The 19,943-nt window shown below is 46.0% G+C and overlaps 1 protein-coding gene across 6 annotated transcripts in view; it reads right to left on the reverse strand.

The window, feature by feature from the left end:
- The window catches only part of OPA1 (OPA1 mitochondrial dynamin like GTPase), a 428,917-nt gene that overhangs the window by 261,118 nt on the left and 147,856 nt on the right, over window positions 1-19,943 (reverse strand). For all 6 annotated transcript variants that reach the window (XR_014970881.1, XR_014970880.1, XM_085635800.1 and 3 more), the window contains 7 exons: window positions 18,354-18,428; window positions 16,600-16,671; window positions 16,347-16,446; window positions 4,747-4,877; window positions 2,889-2,961; window positions 2,722-2,794; window positions 59-174 (listed from right to left, as the gene is read on the reverse strand). Coding sequence is in view for 4 of the 6 variants with exons in the window: in XM_085635800.1 (XP_085491926.1) it covers window positions 59-174; window positions 2,722-2,794; window positions 2,889-2,961; window positions 4,747-4,877; window positions 16,347-16,446; window positions 16,600-16,671; window positions 18,354-18,428 (640 nt within the window). In the remaining 2 variants the exon portion in view is untranslated. The remainder of the gene's footprint in view (window positions 1-58; window positions 175-2,721; window positions 2,795-2,888; window positions 2,962-4,746; window positions 4,878-16,346; window positions 16,447-16,599; window positions 16,672-18,353; window positions 18,429-19,943) is intronic.

The raw sequence follows: 19,943 nt of genomic DNA on the forward strand, positions 1-19,943 counted from the left end.
ACCAGGTACTGTGGTAGCAGCTGCAGAGGCTCACAAGCGGTACCATCCCCCGACTCACCTTTAAACGCATCTGCCTGCTGTTCTACAGACTCCCGAACCATCTTCCAGAAGCAGTCCGATACTGCGAGACTCAGGTTCTTCGTTGTCACCTGGTGCGCCTTGAGCATTCCGGTTCTAAAAGAAAGAGCAGTATTTTAAGAACTCCGTCATTGAAAAGGAGGAGATCTTACTATCGCAGCTTCCGTGTTTCTCTGCCTACAAGCCGAAGCAACCAAATAACATCAAAGACTGAAACTTCAGATGCCGAGCACAAATTATAAGGGAGATAAAGCTCCAGTACAAAAAGAAATCAATACTACAGACATCAGAGTCTTCCAACTGGCCCATGTTAATTTTTTACAAGGCGAGGACGGGTTAAAATAACTTTGAAAGTCCATTTTCTCAAGACCCACTCCTCTAAAGGTGAGAATGTCTACTGTGTGCTGCATGAGTGTGTGCCCTACCCAACCTTAGTTTCTGGGGTGCCACAAGGTGAAAAATGATTCCCCAGCTCATGAGCCGCACAGACTTCATGCAGGGAAATGTTGTCTAAATGGACTTTCTGGTCTCATAGGTAATTGGTTGATGTCCACAGATGATTTTAACCCCAAACACCCTGGAATATGTAATAACGTCAATTCCCCACAAACATAATTTAGCTCAACTGAATCTCCCCTTAAACAGTTGAAACTATTTAACCTACAAAATGGTTACTTAAAAAAAAAAATCCTATAATACGCATTGCATTACAACACAGGCTCAACTCAAACTCTGCTTTCAAAAGCTGGAAGGTCTGCTTTCTGGAGACTGGGCTTTTAACAATGAACATCTCTATGCAGCAGGCTTGGGGTGGGGGGTTTATAAACTCTGGCCAAATAATTCCACTAAAAATGCACTTTCTGAAAACCATTGTTAGGCTCCCTCAAAGGAACCATTACATGTCCAAGGAATCAAATGCAGACCTGTCCACCAGTCCGTACGGTTTTAGGTGAACACCTGGAGACTCCCACATGCCACAATGTACTGGGACGCACCCACAGATGTATTAGTCGCCAACCACACACTGTATTCAGTTAGCTGGTACTTGAACAAAATAACAACGAGTGGCGTACCCACTTTTATATGGCTACACACTTGTGTAGAATTCTCTCAAGAACGTGAGCTGGTGCCACTAAATAGCGACTATTTTGTATGCAAGTACATCCCGTCCTTTCCTTTTTTCTGGCAAGTGACTAAACAAAATGTACATTTGCATAAAAACTATTCATAAAAGCCCAGATTTTCATGTGAAATCAAATCTTTAATAAAACGTTCACACATCTGCACATATTTTGTAGTTGTATTGAGAAACACTTCTACTTTGCAAGAAAAGAACTATGCGTTCACCCCGTAGTGCTAACTGCCTTCTCAAACACAAGTCCTTATATCCTTTAAAAACACCCACGTTCATTAATTCTAGAGGTAAAAGAACAATGAAAATGAGATATTTAACAGGTGTCACCGCTACTGCTGACCAAATAACACAAAACAAAGAGCTCTACTCCCCCATAAGACAGTCAACAACAGCATGAACCGGAGAATCTCCAAAATAAGGGGGTGGCTAGGTCGATATTTTTCTCAATGAGCCGCTGCGTCCTTTATGGTTTCTGCTGTTTTGGAGATCAGAGCACCAGCTTCAACTGAGTTCATCAGCCTGGAGCGTGGGAGTGTCCCCGAGGCACTTTGTGCTGTTCAGCTAATGAAGTAATGCCTCATTACTTGGGTGGTGTACTGAAGCTAAACGCAGAGCTTTGTCTGTCACTCTCTTTACCCAGCGTGCACTGCACCAGTACGGAGACCATGGACTGAAAGGAAAACATGCTCCACTGTAGGACTTAAGATTTACAAGCTCCACCTTACAGTTTAAAACCTTGAATGAATGCCAAAAGGCAAAGAAAAGATGCGTAGAAAGTGGAAAATCATTTAAATGGACTACAAAAAAGGTACCTGTAGAGAGGCGAACCACTCAGTATGTTACTAAGGGCTATATCCGTTCAGAGAAGGCAGGAACATTAGCCAAGCAGCAGAAGGCGCGCACCCTCCAACCACTCACACTCCAGTCATTGTCCTGCAGCTCACCTCTTCGAGTTAAACAAAACACCGGGTCCCTGAAATCATTCAGTGGCAGTTGCTTCGACATCCTGGGTCCTAAACTATGGAATACCCTTCCTCAACAACTCTCAAAAAATGGATTAAAAAACAACTTTAAAAAATCCTGTCATGATCTGCATAGTCCTCATGGCTTCTGTGACGCTGCTTTCCTCGCTTCCTTTGGTGGCCGTCAAGTACTCTAAGGAAGCCACTGGGTGCATGTTGCTCTAGAAAAACAAGATCATAATAAAAACGAAAAAAGGTTCTTGGTGGTTAAAATGATAAGAAAAGTGCCAAAAAACCTTTATGGTGGTCAAAAAAAGAAGAGAAAGGCAAATGCCACACAAGAAATTGTTTATATCATTTTGGTGAGTACATCTCTAAAATTCATGAGTCTCCCTTGACATGCTTTAATCGTTTGTCAGACAACACCGAGCATGCAACTCTGTTGTAGGAAGTCATCCAGGCCACTAGATGGCAAGCTGCTTAGTTTGAGAGACAATGCAAAATGCAAAATATTAGCACACCTAAGAAACACAGGAAAGAGCTTACTTTACAAGTTTTGAGGCCTGGAAAAATTCCTCTTCGTAGTCTTTTATGGAATCAATACTTTCAGAGCTGTTCCCTAGAAATAGAAAAGACACACTTTATGTGATATCAGTGGGTGTGGAAAGGTCATTATCTCAAGCAATATTTGTTTTGCGGACACTGGAATTTACCTTTTCCTGTGACAACAGCAAAGTAACCCAACGCCTTCATTGGAAAGAGTTTGCCTTCGATTATCTGTTGAATCTACAATATTACGAACAAAATGTGAGATTAAATTTATGTCGCTTTACAATGATTAAGCTCGTCATCACATCAGAGCATCCCACGCTTGAAGGAGTTTGTGTCAGTCCAACTCAAGATGCTCTTTCTGCTGAAAAAACGACACTGGCCTTTTAAAAGTCAGATAAAGGGGAATAAATTAATTGCAGTGTCAGTGATTGAAAAGATGATATTTCTTTCCTGTACTGATAATTTTCTATGACGTTTAGACCCTGGTCCTTAACAACAGACAAATATCCATGAACTCCTGTAACTGTTTCTCAGATTAGCTTGCTGTCCAGCCGCACAGCAGGCCTGCCTCAATAAAGGCGACTCCGCTCTGCCTGCAGAAATGGTCGCGGAGGCAATGCCAATATGTCGACAACCTGATGTGTAGTTTCTTAAAACAGATTTGAAAGAGCAAGAACTTTCCATCCGTCTCCATCAGCTCTTCTGTAAAGTCTAAATCACTGCATATGCCGCAGCCTTATTACAGAAGGGACAAGGTCCCAACAGATTAAGTTAACGATATGACCAAAAAAGTCAAAGAGTTTCAGCTGTCCTGACTGGTTGAAATGTTCTAGCATTTGTTTGCTGTTGAGTGTTAGGGACAATCTGACAGGCTGTGCAACAAGGAGCCACTCTGCGCTGGGTGGGCCCAGGGTGAGCAGAACTGTGGCACCCATCAATATGTGCAAGAACATTGGGCTTCCAAGAGTCCGAGGATTTATAGCTTGACCCAGGCTAGTCTTTTCATTCACAGTGGTCCGTTGAGGACCAGCTACAGAGGTCTGGGGTGCACGCCCACAGGATCTCTTAACAAGTTACATCTGTTGCCTTCTGTTGGAGATGAAAATAAGTTACTTACCTGTTCTCCAGTATTGGTACCTATCGTAGATTCACATGCTTGAATCATTCCCCGTCGTTGAATTGGTACTCCCAATTCAATGACAGGGAATGATTCAAGCATGTGAATCTATGAAAGGTACCCCAATACTGGAGAATAAAATTTAAACTGTCTAGAGAATGCAAGCAATAAATACTATCTGGATATAAATTGGATATTATGTCCTGGGATGTTTGAAAGGTACGTGACAATGATCACAATATTAAAGTCAGTGATCGGTTACGTAAAGCAATCGTTAAATGGCTGCCCTGCAGGCTTCAGAGAGCAGCGATCCCCGGCGCAGCTTCTCCTTGTAGTAAAATAATAATATATGAGCGAAACTTTATTTGATTAACTGTGAGCAGAGTAACCACACAACTCGATGTCCCAAGGACATCACAGGCTTTCATGCTCCGTTTGCTCACAGGTGCATGACCTAAACCATCCAAACCAAGACAACTTCTCTTAGAATGGACTGACTAGTAAACTGAAAGCCAGAATTAGAAAACTGGTTTCACGAGGAACTCGCCTAGTTTTGATTTCCTGCTCTAAACATATGAGATCTTCATTGGGATCATCTCACCCACATGTGAGATGAGCCCCGCTACAGGACATCCGCACCAAAGAGCCTGGTTTCTATGGAGACCGAGAGAAATGCAACACATAATAATAATAATCCACATTTGTAAAGAACGAACAATCACCCGTAAGGGTCTCTCAACACATCGGCACAAACATAAGATCCCTTGTTGTACGGCAAGGCTATAAACAAAGTGGTGACAAAACTGACCTTTGTGAAGTTCTTACATTCACTTTAACACCACAGCATAGTATAAACCCCACTTGAGCAGTTTCAGGCATACAGAGAAGACATGCGCACTCACCCTGTTTGGGCTCGCTACATTTTTCTCAGCGAGGTCCACTTTTGTTAACACAAAGATCGTCCGCTTTCCCTGAGGGTCCATTTGACTCACGAGGTCTGTGACGATGCTACGCTCAGCATCCACGGATCCATCTTTAAGAGAATGGTAAAAACATCAGCAAAACCTCAAGAGGAGCACAAGCTAATACAAAAGTGCTTACAGACACAAACTATGAATCGGGAGAACAAGTGAGAAGGGCTTATTAAAAACGATGCTTCCTGGGACATGTTATAATAAATATGTAGAGTTGTGAATTCTCAAACATGAATTATACCACTATAAAGTACTAGAGGCTGTCCCTGCCCTCGGCCAACTGGAAGGCATCATGATCATGGGATCCTTTTGAGATTTGTACAGCCTCCATCATGTGATGGGAGCACTCTATTCAAGTCAAGTCAATTATAGCTTTATTCGATTTAAAATAAATCATAAAAGCACAATGATAACAACAATCATTAAAAACCACATAAGCAATAAAGAAATCAGGTCAACATAATTAAGAGCCAAGATTCGAATTCCACTTTGAGTTCCTAGACTGAATACTTTTTAAAAAGGGTACGATAGGCCGCATAAACATTTCATATTCCAGAGTTTGTAGAGCCAGAAATGCTGTACGACATTGTCTTAAGCCCAGTGTTTTTAAAATAGGCACTATGAACCGCTTTCTTGCGATGGAATAAAATGTACAGAATAAAAAAAGTATGCATCGTAGATTGGTGAGATGAATCATTGCAAGGGCAGGTATCCAAAATCTCCGACCAGTCATTTGTAATTGGAAAGCTAATAAGTCTGTGGAAAGACCCCAGGCGGAAACGGGTCAACATCATTCTATCGTAGCACCCTGTTACTTGTACTAGGTATGGCTGGATACCATAGCAAGTTAACATTCGCTGATTATCCATCACTGTAGATTTGGCACTCTCTTGGGAGAATCTATTTGACTGCAAATAGGCAAGGCAATCTGCTTGCAAGGACTTTCTCAATATTAAATGAAATACTGTCAGGCATATTAAACTATTCAGTGTGACCAATGTCACTCAATATTTTTAATATCATTAAACCAGGGGACTGACTAAGCCCTTTCAAGGCTTCGGCATTCATTGATAATATCCCGATTAAAACTGGTTGCAATAGACGCCCAAATCTTGTGCCATAACAGAATAGGTTCAATTTTAATCAAATCCAAGATAAAAGGGATACCAAGCTCGGAATGGCAAATAAAATTAGCAGTACTATGGGATGGCCAATAAGTAGCGTGTAAATGCATTTTTAATCAATTGTACTTGCTGCACATCCGCATGTACCCAAATACCCGCCCCATACATGGCTGTGGTAATGCATTTTGCTTTGTAAATAATTGTAATAGTTCTGGCACTGGTCTAGGACGAAGGCCAGAAAAAGTCTTCCTTCCTTGGCCTGTGTATATTTGCCTATTACAAGGCTTGCTTAGATTTAGTCCCTGTTCTATAGTCTCCAGACCGGGGTGGAACCCATATTGCAGGTTTACGATTACAGTAGTGTCATCCGCCCAGGTCTGCAGCCTATTTAGAATAACACGCCCTAACTCTGAGAAAAGAATCCAGTAGGGAGATCGGACGATAGCATGTGGGTTCATTTCAGTCCCCCTTTTTAAATATCGGAACTACTATCGAATCGGACCATGTTAGAATAAGGCCCTGATGGCAGCACGCTGCTAAAACATGAGTCAATAGTGGAGCCCAGAGCGGAGGGTTTGACTTGTACACGCCCATAGGGACTCCTGGGGCTATACCCGCTGCACTGGCATTAATGGCACATATAACTTCATCCAAAGAGAAGCATAGATCGATTGGGAAAATAGAACACTGCGTTTTGTGCAGGTGGGATACGATCTATATTTAACTTTTCCTCATTGTACTCTCTATACAAAGTTGTGAAGGTCTCCACCCATGTTTGCTCACTCATCACTATTTCAACAGATGGTTTATTACTCGGCGCTAAAAAATGTGCATAAACCGCCTTCCAAAAGCTATTATTATCTCTACAGATGCAGGCTTCATGCAAGGCCCGCCATGCATCTGCTCTTAATTTATCCTTGCAGTCTTTTAGAGCACACTTTTAGGCACTTCTGGCCCGTTTGATTTCTACTTGACATCTATCCGGATTGTGTAACGCTTTCTTTAACGTTATATGGGCTTTATTCATTATAATGCTGGAGCCTTTAATGTGCCTTCAAAATGTCCCACAAATGCTATCAGGTTTCCTCAATTCAAAACTATTTATATTTTTAATTTAGGTGTTTTATAAAACTGCAAATACTGGTCGAGGCTCTGTGACTCTAAAAAAATGGGCTCTCTATTGCTTTCATTTGGCCCCTTTAAGTGTCTCATGTCAAAAAAGGTGGCAAGAGGCCTGACTTCTCTTTCCAGGTCTCTGTGAATGTCACTTTGACCAAACAAACTATTTTTGAGTGTCGAAAAGTGTAAAAACTTAAGGATGTGAACTGCACAAACTCAAAATATACAATTACTAATGACAGCGGAGGAGAACTGCTGTAAACAGATTAAGATCTCAAAGTAAGGGCTTGTGGCGAGGCGGAGGACAGCGCTGTCAACAGAATCGGATCTGAAAGTAAGGGTTTGTAGAAAGGTTTAGGACACTGCTGTAAATATATTAGGTTCTGAAAGTAAGGGTTTGTAGCGAGGCAGAGGACAGTGCTGTAAACATATTAGGATCTTAAAGTAAGAGTTTGTAGCGAGGCTGGCTTGTAAATAGAATCGGATCTCAAAGTAAGGGTTTGTAGCGAGGCCGGGAACAGTGGTGTAAACAGATTAGGATCTCAAAGTAAGGGTTTGTAGCGAGGCCGGGAACAGTGGTGTAAACAGATTAGGATCTCAAAGTAAGGGTTTGTAGCGAGGCCGGGAACAGTGCTGTAAACAGATTAGGATCTTAAAGTAAGAGTTTGTGGCGAGGCCGGGGACAGTGGTGTAAACCGATTAGGACCTCAAAGTAAGGGCTTGTAGCGAGGCAGAGGACAGTGCGGGGGGGGGGGGGGGGGCTGCACTGTCCGGCTCCGTCCTGATGTCGTCCATGGAAATGACGTCAATGGAGCCCCTCCCCCAGCATGCTGACGTCAGTTTTCTTGCAGGAAACATTTCCGTGCCACAACGCGGAGCCACTACAAAAACAGCGAGAGTATAGGAACAGTGTGCGAGAAAGATAACAAAAGTCTGTAAAGCAAGAAGAACAAGAGACCATAAAATGATGAGAACCTGCACCACGTGAAAAGGGTACTCAACACTTCAAGGAACCATGCAAAAAGAGCACTCAAGACCGAAGGAAGGTAAGGGGACGAAGCAGCCCCCCCTTACCAGAAACAGCACTGCCCAGATAAAGAGCCACGCCCCTCCAAAGAGGCAATGGCATCAGAAATAAAGGGCATAAATAATGAAGAACCGTGCGCAAACACAGAAGGGCTGCCCATGAAAGACAACCAGTAACCACATGACAGAACTGCAAAGTACAAGAAGAGCAGAACAACATGTGCCATGGCTAGAGTACCAAAAGGCAACAACAACAGAGCACGTGTACCACGCTCCTCACAATGACCTATGAAGAGGATCAGACAAATAAAACCTCAACCCAAGTTTATGAGCATAAACATAAGGGGGCCCAAGGCAATGGAGGGGAAACAAGAGGCGGAGGGAGTTTGGAAGGAACATGGGTTCTACACGCCCTCTGGGCAAGAGATCAGTAAAAGCATGCAACCCATCTAACCAAATAGAACAAGCATTTGCAATGCAATAGGTCTCGCGTTTACGCGAGTTTGAGCTATTGACATTCCAAATGAAAATGCCTTTTATTTTTGTTTTTAAACCATCAATAAAAGGCATTTACAATGCCAATAACTTAAACTTGTGTAAATGCGAGACCTATTGCATTGCAAATGCTTGTTATCGTTTGTGGACGCTATCAATATCACGTTGAATGTCACATAGTCAGGAATCATTAAATAAGAGCACAGACCAAAACACAGCAATTTGCTGTCCTGCCTTTAACATACTTACTCTTATTTATTCAATGTTACGGTTAAAAAGACGAGCCTTTGCGTCACAAGGTGTCCACAACCAATCAAGTAAGCTAAAACATATTTTATTTGAGATGGAAAAAGCGCGATTGTGCTGGATTGGCTGGCGGACCTCATGTCAGTGGATTGGCTAGCGAAGTTCCTGACAACTATTCATTTGCTGTAGGGTCTTGGAGTCAGTACAGTGGTTTGCAATTGGTCGGAAAATTGTTTATTGTAATAAAGGACAAAAATGTACATCTGAGAAAAACAAAAAGGTTGGTAATTAATACAATTTATGTGCTCACAATCCTGGGGGTTTAAATTGAATCCACTTACGAATGGAAAGTGAGTTGATTATGAGTAGCATTGGTAGCGAATGGGGGCAAGCACTAAGAAAATTAAGAGAGTGCAATTGGCCTTTTGGTATTAAAGGCGATCTCTTCCTTATTTCCCAACACAGTGGGCTTCCACCCAAGTTGTAATCATCAACAGTGCATTTTAGGAGACTGATGCCAACTGCCAACCACAAACTCCCCAACGCCCTACATGCTTACAAGTACTCATACATTGCTGTATGGTATGTAGTGCTAAACCAATCCCTTACTTGTATCCAGACATCAGTGTGCGATGGGCATCACCGGCAGAGAAGAGTTCAGAAACTGAGTTCCAAACTATATAAACAAAGGAGTATACACATCCCTCTTGATTCTAAAACACTAGTAACCGGTGCCGGAGGGCAAAGGTGAAAATTAACTTCACTGCTTTCTCCTCCAGCTAAGCAAGTCAAATCGGAATACAGTAGGACCAATTTACAAAAGGAAGTGGAAAATCTGTGCTCGTAAAAACACTCCTATGAACGGGCGCAGATTTTCTACTTTTCGCTGTTCACAAAGATTGCTTCTACTACACCGAGAAGGCCATGCCAATCACAGTCTACCAGCCAATCGACTGGCAAGGTCATGTGACATTTTAGGAGTCACTACTTCCACATGCAAATTTTGAGCATGGGTACAATTACACACTAAAACGGCGGCAAAAATACGCATTTGTATTTTTGGCATGGTGAAAACCCCTCCTTCACACCCCCATGAAGATTGGGGAGGGTCCCCTCACCTTCACACCCCGGAAACGGTTTAATTTCAGCCATTTGCTGGAGCAAATCTAATTGGTTCTAGGGTGGGAAAGGGCTGGAAAAGAGACTTCATTGGCTGAAAGTTAATGAATTTGGGTTTTACTAACTCCCATGTCAAACTGCCTTCCTGCTCCTCCTATTTCTGTGTTCTTGTGGTCATTTATACCGTTAATTTCAGAGTGCATTTCCCCCTGTTAAGTATCATTTTATGACCATAAAACTGTTTGCGAACGAAAAGGGCTTAATAAATAGGGCCCATAACGTTTTCTAGAGCACTTGCTGAGCACCGTTCTGCTAGTTACATTGAGTGCTTAAAGTGCTGCTGGCTGACACTCTTGGTATGAGTAAGTGGCACTTGTAGATTCGGTCACACCTCCGAGAGGAAGAAAACAGACCCAGCAACTCCAACCCATTTCTTCTTCGAGAACCTCAGACCGAGAAATAGCAAGCACCAGCGTCAATTAATTACAGTCTGCTCTCAAGGCAAGATGTCACTGCCTTCGCAGTAAGAAGTTAAGGGGAAGAGCAGAACCTCCCTGGCACAAAAGACCTACTACACCCAGGGAGATCCCATGGCTTGCGAGGTCTGCACCAGGGGAGAGCACTGCACACCCACCCAGAAATTAAACCCAAGATGCACTTCTCGCGTGCTAGACCAGACCTCTACCCTAAAAATAGGTTTGCAACCATGGAACCTTGGCAGGAGTAAGATTTGCATGTGTAAATGAGTCCTGGCTATTTGCTTTAATTCGAAATGCAAGCAAAGCATGCTAATATTGCACACACCGATTTCAGTTTAATGAGAAAATGTTGGAAACACAACTTTCAAGCATAACATGAAGCTGGGTGAAAGCCAACAGATTATGTGCTTTCACTGCAAGGTTAACGCCGGTTCAAAAAACGTTAACTATTTACTTTTACTAGAAGGGGCATGTAGCACAATAAGGGAAGGATTATAGCTAAAGGCCAGCTTTACGAAGCCAAATAAATAATATTAAAACGCAGAGGCTTCACTATGAGCAAGCTGCATTTTCAGATAAGGCATTAGAAGGAGAGTATTGTATTTCCTACTAATGAGCAACCTCAAACTTATGGTGATTAAAAGAAAGTGGGGGAACCATGATTTCTCTGCTGAGTACACTGGTTTTCAAACCTCTCGATCATTTGAGTCTCTTAGAATGGCGAGTGGTTTTGCTGCTGGTCCGTTTCTTTATTAAACATCGCTTTCACACATTTTTAAGTTCACTTTTTTCATTTACCCCTGCAAGTGCCTTTCGCAATCTTGGAACTGTAAATTTAAAAAAACGAAATGGCAGCTGCATCATGCTACGTTGGTGATGCATGCACATACATGCGTTATAACCCTGGGTCACCATAGCGTCCTGAGGCGTCCTTGTGTGCCTGGAGCAGGCTCTGGAGCAAGTCTCAAGGCATTACAATCAGGAGCGTTTAAGAGGGAGGGGTCCAGTTCTATTTCCGTGTTTCAACAAGGAGCTTAGTGACCCACTGCGCGCGGGCATATTTGTGATCGCAGCCTTCAGCTGCCATTAATCGCACTTCAGACACCGAGTGTAATGAGAGAGAATCATAAAATCTGCTTCCGACGTGCTCGCCCGAAAGGAGAAGGTGAGAAGCTCTGAATTAAGGTAAAAATTAAATAAACAAACAGAGCGTTTTCCCTGAAGCGGGCACCACGCTCCAAATTAAAGTAAAACCAGCGGAAGTGATCGCGTTTGCGATCAAACATCAAAGCAGCAAAAGTGAAAGTAATCGAGCAGAGAATCAAAGGGCTGGGTGAGAAGGGAGGGGGGAATGCAATGAGCAGAGGAGCAGCTGTGCACGTGCATGTGATCGTGCACTCAAGGTTTAGGCCAGCAAAAAGACTGTGGGTAGCACTTTGAAAATCCCACATATAAAATGTCTCTTCGAGCCTTTGGCTCGCTAGACCTAAAAAGGGGTGGAGATGTGCTAGAACAGAGCTACACACCCTGCCCCAGAGGCAGGCGAGCCAGAGCATCCCTCAAGAAGGCCAAGGCCACCTGTGAGGAGGCCAGTGGGCAGAACCCCACCTGAAAGGCCGTCGAGGAACGGGGACGATGGGTGGGCGTTAAGGAATCTGCGGCTAGATTGTCTCTCTACCAGATACACCGTTACCGAAGGTAAGTAACTCGTTCATCTGATAGAGACATCTAGCCGCAGATTCCTTAACTTAGCATAGATACCAAAGCCATACCCCATTGGAGGGGGGTCTGTGACTGAAAACCCACTAAGTTCCAAGGGAAGGAATTTGTCAATAACATTGATCAAAACATGGCGGGGACAGCAAATACAAGCACGGCCGACACCAGACTCATGAAGTTCCGCAGGGATGCTATGAAAAGGGGAGGCAAAGGCACCACAATCCTGCAGAGGACAGATGTGAAGACATTCGTCCAGGCAGAATAAAAGAAGGAAAAGCACAGAACCAAGAAGGCCAGTGCATGATGGAAGAACGTGTACAAACTTCTGGAAAAAGAAGTGCAAGGTGACACCAGAACCCACGTATTCGCAATAAACATGTAAAAACCCCAGGACTGAGGTATCAGGAAGTCAAGCCGTCCACCGTACTCAAAGGCGCCAACGGCAAAGGAGAACCGGGGAAAAAACTCTGAGTGACAGAGGTCTCGCACTCACAAGAGAGAAAAACAGACAGTGGGGCAAGGACCCCTAACACCATACACATGAAGCTTAGGAAACATGCATGCAGCAAGCGTTACCCCTTGAAGCAAGAGGAAGAACCCAGAAAGCATGCCCCAGGGAAAGAGACTCCACAGCAGGTGCCAACAGCACCAGTGCGGAGTGGGTCACAGCAATGGCAAGATACCCAAAAGCAAATGCATCCTGTCAACGGGGAAGGAACCCTGGCCTCCCGTGAGAGAAACAGGGATACCGACCACACACCTCACGAGGAAGAGTGAAAAATACACAGACAGAAGGTCGATAGAAAGAAGCCCCAACACAGGCAATGCCGACAGAGAACCACAACCAGTGAAAGATCTAGAGCGTAACATAGACCACAGCAAGTCATAAACAGCAGCCGCAGCCCAGCGGCTGAAGCTGCTAACCCTCAGAGGGGCAAGCAATGAAGGAACCAGAGTCCCTGCCAGGGGAGAGCAGATGGAAAGAGAAAACTAGGCAACGCACAAAAGTGACGTAACTAGCAGACAGTCCACTGCCACACCAGGGATGGACCCGAACAGATAGCCAAGACAGAGGTGCAAGGAACACCATGGGCACCCTGTGACAGCGAACACATTGGGCGTGTATATAGAACACGAAAAAACTGTTTCGGGATGGAACAGAACAACACACCCCTGTGGGGCACGGGCCAACAGGTAGAAAGAGCACAGCGAAGCCAAAAGAAAACGCCATGGAGAGCCAGGCATAGCCGAAGGCAGAAGAGGGCTATGGTCCAACCCGTAGAGGACAACTCCAAACCCATGAGGCTTAGCAGCGGGGGCGTCCCACCAGTCGAAAGACCTGGGCGAACCAGGAAACCCGCAGAAAAGACAAAAGAGAAAAGACAGAAAATAAGCAGGCTGCAGAAGACCCCACGGATGCTTTTGAAACTTCCCTTGGCAGTTGCTATACAATAGCCAACAAGTACCCCACATAGGGTATGGCACATCCTTAAAAGCAAGGGACCCCTCTTAAGACAAGCTCTTCGGCAAAGGACTCAAAAAGTAAACAAAAACAGCTGGCCAGCTGTAGCAAAAGAAAGGTAAGACGGCGAACAGCCGCACAGTCCGGGTAATGACGACATGAACCCAAAGAACGGCACTTACCAAACAAGGCAGTGACAAAACTGCAACCAAACACAAGTCCACACAAGGACTAGAAAACATAGAACTCATGGAAACTCAGACATGAGACGTTGAACCGCCGAGTCTGCATGTTCGTCGAATAAGGATGCCCCATCAAAGGGCAAATCCATAAGAAGCTCCTGGACATTGGCAGGAAAACATCCATCGCGAAGCCAGGCATGGCGACGCAGAGCAACGGACCGGGCCATAGCACGATCACCGAATCTGTGGTGTGCATGGGCGATCGGATGGAAAAATGCGCCATTTCCCGGCCGTCACGATCAACCGATCCAGGTACGACTGAGGACCCTCCGGAAGAGAGGGGAGGAGGCGCTCAACCGAGTCCCAAAGAGCAGCAGTAGCCCGTGCAAACACGCAAGACGTGTTCAGGTATCAAAGGCCTGCACTGGTGGAAGCGAATACATGGCGGCCACATGACTCCAACCAGAAAGACTCCCCAGTGGGAGGGACTAACGGAGGAGGGGCAGAAGGCAACGAGACCGAAGCTGCCTGAAGCACCAGCTCCTGAGCCCTAGGATCGAGGGACAAACAGACAGGATCATCTGGAGCTGGGCGATGTCGATGCGCAAAGGCACGATCCACCGGGACTCACCAAAAGGCAACAAGGGCTCTGTGTCCATGCTGCCCTGCTCCAGCAAGTGATCAGAGGGCAAAGAGATGGAGGGGGGGTGTGCAGTTGTAAGATGTCTGTAGCCCTGCGAACTGCCCTCACAAACTAGCCACCGTGGCCATTCAAGGTGGCGACAACAGGTCATTTACAGGGGATGGCATGAGGCTAATCCTGCCACCAAACTGCGGTGGCTGTACAGCCCTAGGGCATCCAAGGCCCTGCCAGTACAGGGGGGGCCTGGTCCAGGGGACAGCGGAACAATCCAGGGGGTGACAAACCCACAGAGAGCCGCCTCAGTATCGTCCTCCCCATCCTCCACCAACCGAGGAAAGGTCAGGGAGGGCACCGGCATCGACACTGCGTCAGCTCGACGTCAAGAGCTCCCGAAGAAGCTTCGTCCGTACGGCGAGGGACCGGCATCGACACGACCACTGGCGTCAAACAGCGTTGGGACAGCGTTAACTCGACATCGAGAGCCCCCCCAAGGAACCTAATCCGCCCAACACCGGACCGGCGTCAACGCGACCTCCACCGCGGTGGAAACATGCAGCAAGGAACGGAGTCGACTGAGGGGCGAGAGCTGCGCTGCAGCCGCAACCGGCGTCGACGCAGGGAGCCATACAGGGCTGTGCGAAGACAACCTGAAAGGCTTGGTCGTGCGAGCAGGAAGCCCCGAAGACGCAGCGACTCCGGAGTCAGGGTGCTCGACCGGCGTCGAGGGCGAACCCGCTGGTGAAGCCCAGATGTCTGAAGGCGTGTCAGGGAGAGGGGGTGACCCAAAGATGGACAGCAAGGCCTGAGAATTGGCCTCCATCTGGGCCCCAGTCGTCACAGCACCAGGAAACGATGGGTAGGAGGGGGTCGACTCCTCAGGATCCGTGTCCGGTAGAGACCAGGAGCAATGGGCCCCGCCGTCGCATGAGGTCGGCGACCTCCGCAACTTCTTTTTCTTATGCTTACCTGCAGCAGGAGAACGACATCCACGGGAACGACTCCGTGACCTGTCCCGAAACGATCCCCCAGCACGAGAAGGAGACCGGCGACATGGGGGCTCTAAACGGGACATCTGGGCAGTCAGCAACTTCCTGCAACGTTCCCGCAAGGACTTTGGCTTCAGCAGACGGCGCCCTCTTCGGAGTCGTGGTGCTCACTCAAGCACCACATACAGATCGTGTGTAGAACCGCCACCGACATCTGCCGCGAACAAGAGTCACGGGTTTTGAAGCCCAAAGACATCACACACTGTTCACAGACGCCAAAAGGCATCGAGAAGGCCTGAAAATCAAAAACAGGCCAGAGGTCACCGCTTCTCCGGATCCGCGTTGGGACGGGGAAAGGAAGAAAACTGACATCAGCATCCGGGGGGGGGGGGGGGGGAGGGGGGGGGCTATATGGCTCCTCTGATGTCACTTCCATGGACGACGTCAGGACGGAGCTAGACCTTGCCGCCCCCCGGTGTGCAGAGGTACTGCTAGGGAAAAACATTTTTTTCTGGCTCCAGTCTGACGCCTGGGGAATATTCTAAGTTAAGGAATCTGCGGCTAGATATCTCTATCAGATGCTGAATTTACTAGGTGAATATTAACCTTTGATATCGTTCCTATACTTTTCATCTACTACACACGGCCGGAGTTATGACTGCGCATTTAAAAGCCACTAACTGGTAGATCAGTGCACGAGTTTCCTTTATATAATGTACTTAGTTTCTCAGCCGCAGGCGTGCAACCTGCTCTTCTTTGCATGAGGGAGTGTTTAGAAGATTACAGGCCACATCTACCTCTGAGCAAACGCTGCATCTTGCTTACTGACATAGAACAAACATGTTCCAGTCATCAATAAGAAACTGAATTAAAACATTCTCACCAAATGCTTATTCTTCAAAGTAGATCAGGACATAGCTGGCGTTACCTTGGATACATAGAATGATGGCATTGGGATTCAGCATGTACGCCTTGCTGATGCTGAAGATGGTCTCCTTGGTGTCAGCAGCCATGCCAGCAGTTACAGTCTTCAGAAAAAGATACAGGAGAGAGAGACATGTCAGGAGCCCGTTTATTCCCACAGCACGATGAAGCATTTAGCAGCAGCATAGAGAGAGACAGGTCAGGAGCTCGTCTATTCCCACAGCCGCCGACGCATTTAGCAGCAGCAGAGTACTTACACTGATGATGCCAGGCAGGTCTACTAACACCATCCTCTGAAGGCCTGGCCCTTTCACGCTCAGGGAAATTGTCTGAAACACAAGAATATACAGAATTGAGGATCAAGCTATGTTCAGGTACATCAGAGCGTAACTATAAACGCAGAGCGTGATTTGGGTACTCTTTATTCAGATATAAAACTCTTATTATTCATCAAGAGATCATCTAATCAGGGATTCTGAAGTTTAACATCTCCAAGAACTCAGAATGACTTCAGATGACCGCAGATATATTAAGAGATGAAGAAAACGCATCACAGAAGCACTGGTGTAGCAGGCACGGGTTCAAATAACTATGACTCCATAGATCTGGTTTACTTTCAGGGCGTATCCCTTCTTACCACACCAAACGTTGAAACACAGGCTCTAAGACCCCCATTTTTCTCTTTGTTGTAGCAATTCACAAACGCCCTTTAGGGTATTCAAATTCCCAGATTTGCACTTACCAAGCTCACTAGGGTTACACGTAACCTTACCTACTTCATACAAAGATTACCCTTTGGGTATCTCTCCATCAGCTTGAAAGAGCAGTAAAGGATTGTAACAAACGAGCTTCTACAGCGTAACACTTGAAGTACGTACAAAACAAGCTTGTGCAACTTTTTTTTTACAGGGAGGTGCCGCCTGCCCAAGACTTTGTCAGCATCCACCTTGTGAATTAGGTGTCTCTCAACTGAAAGCAGGGGGACGAACAGTTGACGACAAATCATATCCAAAGCGGTTTATGCAATAGCCTCATTACTTTGACAACATACTGACCTGTTACACACTCACCTGGAACTTACAGTACACAACCAGAACAAGTAGGTCAGAACTGAAACCTCCTTATGCAGCAGATTCTAGAGCCCTGTTCTCCAAGGCTATTCAAAGGAACTCTCCATATTCTCAGATCCAAGGATTCTCTTATGTAGAGTTTAAAAAAAAAAAAACTAAACTGTCATCTTATGTGATCGGAAGGAAAGAACAACTAACTATGCTCATTACTACTGAGCGTAAATAGGCATATTGTGTAACTGTACAAGGTTTCGATTGGTATTTCACGGCCTACTCATCAGAAGCAGCATGTTTGTACAAGACCTCAATGACCAGTTGTGTTTCTGTTTTCATCTTATCTGCTATGCTGCATGATTTTTAATGTTGGAGCTTTGTATCAAAGGTATGCATGGAGGAATGCACAGATATTTATAGAGCGCAGGCTTAGCTAGGAGAAATAGAACGCTATACCAGATAAGGTGATTGGAGACTCATCACACTGCATTGTACAGGTAAGTCTCCAGGGGAGAATTGGGAACAGCGCTGAAAAGCAGGTATTTTAAGACCAAGACTTGGGATGCCTTCTTAGTACGCTGACTGCGGTCCTTGATTTGCACCTGTACATTCGAGGTGGAAGGGTTTACACAGATAGCGGTCTCTGTATCTAGCTTCCCAATCAATGTTCAATGTTTGTCACTCAAAGTAGAAATCCCGGCTCTGAAACATGTTCAATATCCAAAATCTGGAACATAGACTTGGAGCCGTACGGTAAGCAACGACTTCTGCTGGTTGGCCAGGCAGTATCCCCAAAACAGGCTCTGAAGGCGCAGTCTGCTTAATCAGCAGGTACGAGAGTACAATTCTAAGACGGCTGCAATAATCTGCAATATTGGCGCATCCGGAGTTACAGATAAAAGCAGCAGGTCTGCTGGGGCTCAGACATTCCGAGGACTGCTACTTACCTCAGCACTAACAGTCTGTCCTTCTTTCACACTCTTCCGCATTCTGATTTCGATTTCATGCCTCAGAGCGGCCAGCTGTTTAAAAAAAACAAGAAAAACAATTAGACATCAGAGTACGTGGCAAGAACAGTCTTATAATCTGAATACTGCACGCAAGATTTTAGCCAACATTATCAACGCTTATACAGAACGTCATCCAAACCCTTTGAAACAGCAAACAGTGTCTGCTTTTTACCAGAATCGCAGCACAAAATGCTGCGGCTCATTATATGCTTTTATTTCTGTGAAACTGCAAACTATTGTGGGCAGTGTAGTTCTACTTCTCCTATTTTCTGTGTAATCCTGAGTGTCCCAGCTCGCAGAGTGGAGCTGGATAAAACATCAGGTCAATCTGACAGCATCACCCAGGACACTGGGCGACTTGCGTCTATGTCCCAACCATTGTCAAAAAAGTCTATACTTACTTATGCCTACTTCCCCTCCTGGGCTATAGGCCATCAACCAGGATTCTCCAACCATGTGGTATCCTGGGCATTTCTTTCAATCTGACGCCAGGTGTAATCCATCTGCTTGCAGTCAGCCCCTGAGGCCTCAACGCCAGGTGTGTCTTGGCCTTCCTCTTTTCCTTTTCCCTTGAGGGGTCCAGGTCAGGACTTGCCTGGTGGTCTTTGATGTGGGCTTGCGGAGGGCGTGACCTTTCCAGCCCCAGCGTCTTTTCAGGATTTCTTAATGAGCAGGGAGTAGGACAGTCTGCTGCCATAGGTCGTTGTTGCCGATAGTGTTTGTCCAGCGAATTTGGAGGATTTTCCTCAGACAGGTGTTGATGAAGGTCTGGACTCTGCTGGTCACTGTTTTCCTCCAAGTTTCTGCTCCACATAGAACGGACGATTTTACATTGGTGTTAAAAAGCCTGATCCTGGTTTGCAGCGTTAGGTCCTTGGAGCTCCAGATCTTCTTGAGCTGAATAAAAGCAGCCTTGTTTTGCCGATCCTTGCCTTGATGTCGGCGTCCGTGCCGCCCTGCTTGTCTATGGCACAGCCCATGTGCCGATTCTTGCCTTGATGTCGGCGTCTGTGCCGCCCTGCTTGTCTATTGCACAGCCCGTTTGCCGATTCTTGCCTTGATGTCGGCGTCTGTGCCGCCCTGCTTGTCTATTGCACAGCCCATGTGCCGATTCTTGCCTTGACGCCGGCGTCTGTGCTGCCCTGCTTGTCTATTGCACAGCCCATGTGCCGATTCTTGCCTTGACGCCGGCGTCTGTGCTGCCCGGCTGGTCTATGGCACTGCCCAGGTAGGTAAAGGCCTCAGCCTCTTCCAGTGCATCGCTGCCGGAGTAACTGCAGCTGTGCTCGCTATGCTCACCTTCAGGATCTTGGATTTTCCCCTGTGGATGCTGAGGCCAAGTGGTGCTGACTTGGCTGCCACATTGTCGGTCTTCTCTTGCATCTGTAGATGGGTATGGCAGAGTAGGGCCGGGTCGTCTTCGAAGTCCAGGTCGTCGGGCTGTGTTCAAGGTGTCCATTGGATGCCCTCGCTTCTCCTTGCTGTGGATGTCTCCATGATCCAGTCTATGGCCAGCAGAAAGAGAAA

The sequence above is a fragment of the Triturus cristatus genome, chromosome 11 (genome assembly GCF_964204655.1).
Source record: "Triturus cristatus chromosome 11, aTriCri1.1, whole genome shotgun sequence".
NCBI lineage: Eukaryota > Metazoa > Chordata > Amphibia > Caudata > Salamandridae > Triturus > Triturus cristatus.